We start from the raw sequence: 7146 nt of genomic DNA on the forward strand, positions 1-7146 counted from the left end.
GTGGTTAGGTTTGGTAAAATTCTTTCGCACAGCATAAAACATTTTTTAAGTGAATTCTTGCCTGCTTTTATTTTAGCCACTTAGTTTTAGCAAAACCTACCAGTTAAACTAGATAAGCCACAATACTCTCAGATCGTCCAAATCATCTCAAATGAAATTTAAGCTTTCAGGAAAAAGTTTCATATATACAGTAGTACCCCCTTATCTGCGATTTTTGCTTCCCACAGTTTCGGTTATTGGTGGTCAACCTCAGTCTGAAAATATTAAATGAAAAATTCCATAAATAAATACTCATAAGTTTTAAATTGCATGCTCTTCTGAGTAGCATGATGAAATCTTCCTCTGTCCCACTCTGTCCAGTCTGGGATGTGAATCATCCTTTTGTCCTGTGTATCAATGCTGTCTGATACCTGCAAGTCACTTAGTAGCCATCTCGGTTAATAGATCAAATATCATGGTATGCAGTGTGGGTGTTCCAGAAATCCTTAAAATGCCCCTAAGTGCACAATATAGGATATGCCAAAGAGAAGCCATAAAGTGCATCTTTTAAGAGAAAGGGTGAAAGTTCTCAACTTAATAAAAAAAATATTGTATGCTGAGGTTGCTAAAATCTGGTGAGAATGAATATTCTATTTGTGAAATTGTAAAGTAAAAAATTTGTGCCTAGTTTCCAGAGAGACCACATTCATATAACTTTAATTATAGTATATTGTTATAATTGTTCTATGTTATTACAGCCATGTGCTGCATAACAACATTTTGGTCAGCAATGGACCCCTAAGATTAAAATGGAGCTGAAAAATTCCTATCATCTATGATGTTGTAGCACAATGCATAACTTATATATTTGTGGTGATGCTGGTATAAACAACCTGCGCTACCAATCGTATAAAAGTATAGCGCATACAATTATGTACAGTACATAAAACTTGATAATAACAAATGACTATGTTACTGGTTTACGTATTTACTACATTTTTTAGCATTATTTTAGAGTGTACTCTTTCTACATATAAAAAACAAGTTTGCTCTAAAACAGCATGCATGTTATGCCAACAGCACCCTCATACATCTTGTTTACCTCATGTTTACATGCATTTACTGTGTTGATTTAATGACATGTTGTTTTGTACAGTAACATGCTGTACATGCTTGCAGCCTAGGATCAATAGGCTATACCGCATAGCCTAGGTGGGCAGTAGGCTATGCCATCTAGGTTTGTGTAAGAGCACTTTATAATGTTTATATAACATGAAAATCACCTAATGACACATTTCTCAGAACATATTCATGCCATTAAGTGGTACATGACTGCATTAGTCAAATAGGCTATATTATCAAGTTGACTCTTTACCTACATATAACAACATATTTGTAGACCCATTGTTTCATACTATTATCTCTTATAACGTTTTATAAACTTTAAATTAGATATAAACCATGTAATAGAAAATTCTTAGAGGCCACTTATGGCCATCCTTAAAAAACAAAAACCAAATTTGCTGTCAGCACCAAAGGGTTTAAGGCTATAGCTACTACTTTGTAATGGTTCTGCCAGTCTGACTTATGCTTCTACCAGTTAGCTTTCAATGAAATAACTAACTTTAAGCTCCAAGTTTCTTACAATCATGGATTACAGAAAGGTTCAGAATAAACTAGGAAAATTCCTCAATTGCAGGCCTTTTACAGTATCATAGCAACACTGCGCATAAATCATATCTTTAACTTTTCTGCTGCTGATTTTTTTTTCCCTAAGAGATTTCTAGAAGTCTTGGCTATTGTTTAGGCTATCACATAGAAAACCTTGGTACTAATGTCACACTTATAACAACTGTCTTACATTGGCCGTTTAAAACATATCTGTGATGAAAGTACATAAATCTATCTAAAGAGTTTCCCTAGGGATAAATGTACATTTCAATATAAGAGCAAGTAAATATCTCCAGCTCAGGGTCAATGTATATTTGCTGTCCAAGATTAAATGGTGATGCCAAAAATCAGAAGACACAAGTATCTGGTCCACCTTTATGGTACTATCAAACCTATTACTTGTTAAAAATATTCCAATGATTAATTCATGATAAAGAAGAACAAATACCCTATCAATTAAATATTATATATTTCTCTTTGCCATTAATACTACCTATTCTGACAAATGATTAGCAGTTCCGACTAACAAAATATTCAAATAAGTTCAAAGTCAAAGTAAGATATGTATATGCCATGTTTTATAAGATGCCCCTTTATATAATAAACATATTCCAAGGAGACTAAATATGTAAGTTGAATTTTTATAAATCAAATTCTAGAAATGCACCAACTGACATGAAACATTTTTATTCGAAAAAAATCATATTCTAACTTATCAGTTTTGTCATTTTCACATACCTGGTTACTTTAAAGTAAGAATCACCTATAGCGTTTAATTTGCAGTTATAACCGCTGGATTTTTTAACTATTCTGTAAGTATTACCATACAAGTATAATTACTTGAAATAAAATCCAATTATTTTGTTAAGTTTATTTTTTAAAATTAAACATACTTCCTTTTTTTTCCTTTCTTCTTCTTTTCTCTTCTTTTCCTCTCTGATTTGGGCCAACCGCTGCTTCTTCCGTTCCAACTCTGCCTTTAATTCACTTTTGTCCGACATGTTTGTGACCTTAAGAAGCATAAAATCATTTACAATCATTGTTACATGGGTAAAATCAGCACTCTTAAAAAATTTGTCTTCAAGAATAGTCTCAAGAGGCCGTGAAGTTCAATGCTATCTAAAGATAACATAAACTCTAATTTTAAAATAATGGAAGCATATCAATTACTAAGACTTGAAAAACAAACATGTATATAAAAAAGTAAATATTATTCAGAGTTGAGCACAGAAGCTAGCACATAGCTGTTTACTGATCACATGCTCAAATTTAACATAATGTCTCTGGGTTAGCATTAAGAACCTTAACTTATAGATACTATAAGATACAGATGAAATCTATTACCAGAGTTTTAGATTCATTCCTAGAAATCTGATAAAAACATGTGGTCAGACATAAAATGCCTGTCAATTCTAAAAGTGCAATGTAATAGTAATACCGTGGACAAGCAAAACACGAAAATAATCATCATTTGTTATCCAATATACTTAAAGTAAATATATTTTTAGTCAAAGCCCATTAACAAAGTCTGACTAGCTTAACTACATACTGCTGCCCGGCCCGCTCATCTTCACAGAAGGCGGAGCCTCAATGACTCACACGTTCACTTTCTTAAAACTCCAAGAGGATGTCTCTGGCATTTTGTGCTACAATATCCTTGTTTGGGTACTTTCCAACAAACAAATGATGAAGGAAAATGCTATTAACTCAAGTAGTAACGACTTTTACTTATAAAATGGAGCAGGGAGAAAAGGAGTCACTTCTTCCCTGGGGTCACAGTCAAGACGGCGCGCGGTCCAGGACAGTGCGTCCGGGGGAAGGGCCAGTGGGCACCCGACAAGCCTCGAGGTTCTCCAAGCCACCTCCGGACGGTCGGGAAGGGAGCAGACTCATCTCCCCGGCCTTCCCGAGTCACCGCACCTGGCTCTCTCCGACTCTCGTGCCCAGAACCAGGCCAGGCGGCAACGTATGCAGGAATTCTCAAGCCGCCCTTTGAGTCCCGACGTGAGACACCGAAGACAGGAGGGCCTTGAAGGAAGTACAGCCAACCCACCTGTCAAGTGGCGGGATGGAGAAGAGTCCTGCCGCCTGCAAGTTCCCTGTAACGTCCCTTTCCTTCACCCCCAACGCCAAGAGTCACCGCCACTAGCTCTGCGGCTTCCCGAAACACACAAAGAGGGATGGGCGGCGGCTGCTACGGCGAGAGTTTAGGGACAAATGGCTTCATCAGAACGAGGTCGCTCCCAGAAAGAAGGGGTGGGACTTTGCAGCGGGGAACTATAGCCTTTCCGTGACTTACCTGTGTAGAATAGACTCGTCGAAGAGATGAGACCAAGAAGCCAGTCGGCCCAAGGACCAGAGGTGTGTCCGCTTTGCCAAAAACTGTAAGATATTTCCTAATATCCTCGGGATGGTAAGCAGCCACCGCCCTACGGACAGATAGACACGATCTGGGAGAACTACAAGCCCCAACTCCAAGTGAAACCTGCGTGCGACGAGCAATGCATTCTGGGAAGTCGTGGTCAACGGTAGTCGCAAAGTATGTTGGGACATGTAGTGTTTCCTAATCTTTCGGTTCTCTACTTAGAGGCCTTCATCCTCCTAAACTCCAGTGAGAAACTTCCAGCACTTGTTTAATGTATTCTCATCCGTTGACAAGTGATCATAATGTACGTTATAGCTTAAGATCTTTGACTCAACATTGGCCGAATTTTAAGAATGGTTACTTTCCGAATCTATATATTGCACTGCACATTTTGGTGAAGAACACTTTTTAGTGTTTGTATACCAATTTTAGGGTAAAAAAATGCCTTATAGAGGTTTCATGTGGCTTCTTAGGCAAAATCTAAACTACGAAATCTAAATTTTGAAATGTAGTGTAACCCCATTCTGTAAAAAAAATAAATAAATAAATAAAATAAGACATTGTCTTTAATTAGAAAAAGATTTATAAATCTTTACCTAGTTTTTGTGAGTACTCATGGTTGTAGACTTGCTTATCTGGAATTGTACAGTTTTGAAAATCAGCAATAAAAATTTGATTCCTATGTTTCCTCTTAAATTTCATCAAGTACTCATGGAATATTCATTTGAGCCTATAAAATTATTACTGTTGGGAAAAAATATTAATCAGCATAGCAAATAATTCTCCAGTACTTTGTTGCAATGTGGTGGGTAGTATTTTAGTTTTCTCTCAAAAAACTTTGGAAAAGAAAGCATTTTATGCTATTGAAATGTAAACCAAGCAAAAATGATTTCCACAGTTGAGTTTTTAATATACAAAGAAAGCAAAAGTTATTGGAATATGAATTTATCTGAAATTTATGGGTTGACACATTTCTTAAAATTTTATTGAAATAATTTAAAGCATTATTTGGCAAAAATTAAAGCTAACACCAAGCAATGTCTTTCTTATATTCTAGAAGAATTAACCCAAGTCTAGGATTAACCTTTAGGATTCAAATTATAAGTCCTTGGGCCTGTGCCTAGGCTTTTCCTTATCTTGCTCTACCTATATACTAGATAAATAGCTCAGAAATAAATTTGAGGAAGAAAATTCTTCACATTCCAAGACTTTTCCCCATAACCTAAAATTTCAAAGAGCTTTATAACTATACAGGCATATCTTGGAGATATTACAGTTTTGGTTCCAAAGTACCGAAAATAAAGTATCACAATAAAGCAAGTCATAATCTTTTTTGCTGGTGGAGCGTTTTGCCTTCAATTTGTAAAAAGCTCAACATCTGTGACTGTGAACACAATAAAATGAAGTGCAATAAAATGAGATATGCCTGTACTATCTTTTTGTTTTATTTCTTCTTTGCTAACACTTAGTTTTTACTTATTAATTTAAAAATTGCTATTGATTGTTTATGATGGTGCCAGGAATGGTGGTGGTTGCTGTATGTATGAGCCTAAATGCATCTCTCCATTCTCAAGAAGGAAAAACAGGACACTCAATTCAACTAAGTATTATGATCTCATCAAAGAGGGAAATGATGGAAACATTTTGAAACATATTTTTTTAGAATTCCAGAGCTTAGTCTTTGATTCTGGAAGATTTAGTAGAAGTTAACTGAGCGCAAAGATGCAGAAAGGTGCCTTAAGAACAGGAAAGAACATGGCCAGTGTACAAAGGTGTGAGAGCATGGACTACTGGAGAATCTGGCAATTATTCGGAATGGCTATAGGCTAAGACAAGAACTGGGGAATGAAGCCATGAGTAGCAGTGAAATCACAGGCTTAGATTTAGTATTGAAGATGATGTGATTGCACTGAGAGATTTTAAGTAGGAGGATGGTATGATATGGTTAACATATTAGACAATTGACCTTTTAAAGTGGTCTGAAAAAGGCTGGTGTGCTGGTATTATTTTCTTTGCTGCCCTTCTCTGTCAAGCTCTATGCCTCTGCGAATTGACCTCAGCTTTTTTGAGAAATGCCTTGTGGTTGGGTTTGACAAAAGAGAGGCCTAGGCAAGTAGACAGGTGGAAAGGGAAATTGGGCATCTCTTCCCTGCTCCCCTCTTTTGATGTTACATCTCCAGCGGTAGTTTCATTCCTCCATGACTGCAGCTTCTGCCAGGTGGGCCCTTCATGGCTCGATCTTTCTCTGGGCTCTGGGAACTTTATTTTTTCTCTTTGTTTCTTTAGCACTTCCTTTGTAGCCAGTCTCTAAGTGCATCATCAACTCTTATTGGATCCTTACCTCTGCTAGCTCTTCTGTAACTGCTCTTTTTATTAAAGTATCTTCATTTGAACTATTTGGATGAAATCTGTTTTCTACTGAGACTCATTGATATAGCTTGTTTGGAGGGATGGGAGATGAAGAGAAGAGACGGAGTGAGCCTAGAATCAGGGAATGCCATTAGGAGGCTTTTGGATGGAGCCAGAAATTACATGTGCATGAGCCAATGTATTAGCAGTGGGAATTAAGAAAATACAGATAGATTAGAGGAATGTTAAGATTTTGTAAGACTTTTATAGCAAAAAAGCAGACTAGGTACATTAACTGAACTTCCTACTGAAAACAACTAAAAATGTATGATAAAATGCTTGTTTCAATGAGTTGGCAAGAAAGTAAAGAATACTTAAGATAAAAGAAGGTGAGAACCTAGAAGGCATTTGCCTAACCTGGTGAATTTTCACAGTCTTATAGGGGTCAAATTATAAGAGACGAAGGCCAAGGCCCACTCTAGACTGGAATTTTAAAAAGGAAACCAACCAATTAATCCTGGATGTAAGAAATCTTCAAAAGTTACCCAACAACTTTGGCACTGAGTGAGATGGAAATGAGGAGGCAAATCTCCTCTGATAATGTTCAATCACAAGTAGGCCCTCACATGGATTTTTCAGCCTGAAATTTCAGTACCTGGTTATTTTATAAAGACATGATGGGAAATTTGGTTGACTGATTTTTTTTAGGCGAGGCAACCCTTGGTTGACCTCACAGATTGCAAGGATGTCGTCAGTTTACAATCCTTTATTTTTTATTTTTA

At 36.6% G+C, this 7146-nt stretch overlaps 1 protein-coding gene across 6 annotated transcripts in view; it reads right to left on the reverse strand.

Annotated features, from left to right (window-relative positions):
* The window catches only part of DYNC1I2 (dynein cytoplasmic 1 intermediate chain 2), a 49901-nt gene extending 45757 nt beyond the window's left edge, over positions 1-4144 (reverse strand). For 2 of the 6 annotated variants that reach the window (XM_011357624.2, XM_011357599.2), the window contains exons 1-2: positions 3704-3898; positions 2544-2660 (exon numbers count right to left, since the gene is read on the reverse strand). In XM_011357624.2, coding sequence (XP_011355926.1) covers positions 2544-2651 — 108 coding nt within the window. In that variant the 5' untranslated portion in view covers positions 2652-2660; positions 3704-3898. Of the gene's footprint in view, positions 1-2543; positions 2661-3570; positions 3899-3949 lie in introns of those variants that run through there. The other 4 variants (XM_011357642.2, XM_011357616.2, XM_011357608.2 and 1 more) reach the window with 3 other exon arrangements.
* Between the last annotated feature and the right edge of the window lie 3002 nt (positions 4145-7146).

The sequence above is a fragment of the Pteropus vampyrus genome, unplaced genomic scaffold (genome assembly GCF_000151845.1).
Source record: "Pteropus vampyrus isolate Shadow unplaced genomic scaffold, Pvam_2.0 Scaffold2, whole genome shotgun sequence".
In the NCBI taxonomy this organism is placed as follows: domain Eukaryota; kingdom Metazoa; phylum Chordata; class Mammalia; order Chiroptera; family Pteropodidae; genus Pteropus; species Pteropus vampyrus.